The 536-nt window shown below is 51.1% G+C and overlaps 1 protein-coding gene across 1 annotated transcript in view; it reads right to left on the minus strand.

The window, feature by feature from the left end:
• Positions 1 to 536, minus strand: part of LOC119588564 (protein limb expression 1 homolog) — a gene marked incomplete at its 3' end in the record, with an annotated part of 45,120 nt that overhangs the window by 28,504 nt on the left and 16,080 nt on the right. The window contains 1 exon segment of the mRNA XM_037937204.1: positions 269 to 322. Within this exon segment, the coding sequence (XP_037793132.1) occupies positions 269 to 322 (54 nt within the window).

Consider the following 536-nt stretch of genomic DNA (forward strand, 5'->3'; position numbering starts at 1 on the left):
CCCGGCCCTCTTGGGCACATCTTTATCATCAGTTTTTTTATCCTTTATTATCCTTTTATCCCCTTTCCATCTTCCCTTCCCCTCTCTATCACCGACTGTCACACTACGACCGCCGCGCGATCTTCACTCTTGTCACAGTCACCAATGACCCCAATAGAAAACTGCTGCGCTCCCGAGCCCGCGTGACGTGCGTCGGACGCCGAGGCTCTTGATGGAATCAGTGTCTATCCATCTCCTCCTTTTATGTAAATAAACGTACGACACTTACCGTGCTCTGGGTACGACGGTCCGGCGAAGGTCGTGGGCGTGTGGGCGGCGGAGGCTGAGAAAATGGGTGAGATGCGGGTACGTGTTACTCACAGTGAATATATCTAAAAATATATGTCTCAAAAGCCTAACACAAACTTTCTGGTCCTGAGACGAGGTGCGAGCGAGCGTGAGGCGTGGGGTGAAACAATGACGGGCGTGAAACGGTTAAGGGCGTTACCGCGAGAGTTGTAACACTCATGGTAATCACAGGTTTTCTAATGTACGCT

This window comes from Penaeus monodon, chromosome 24, assembly GCF_015228065.2.
Source record: "Penaeus monodon isolate SGIC_2016 chromosome 24, NSTDA_Pmon_1, whole genome shotgun sequence".
In the NCBI taxonomy this organism is placed as follows: domain Eukaryota; kingdom Metazoa; phylum Arthropoda; class Malacostraca; order Decapoda; family Penaeidae; genus Penaeus; species Penaeus monodon.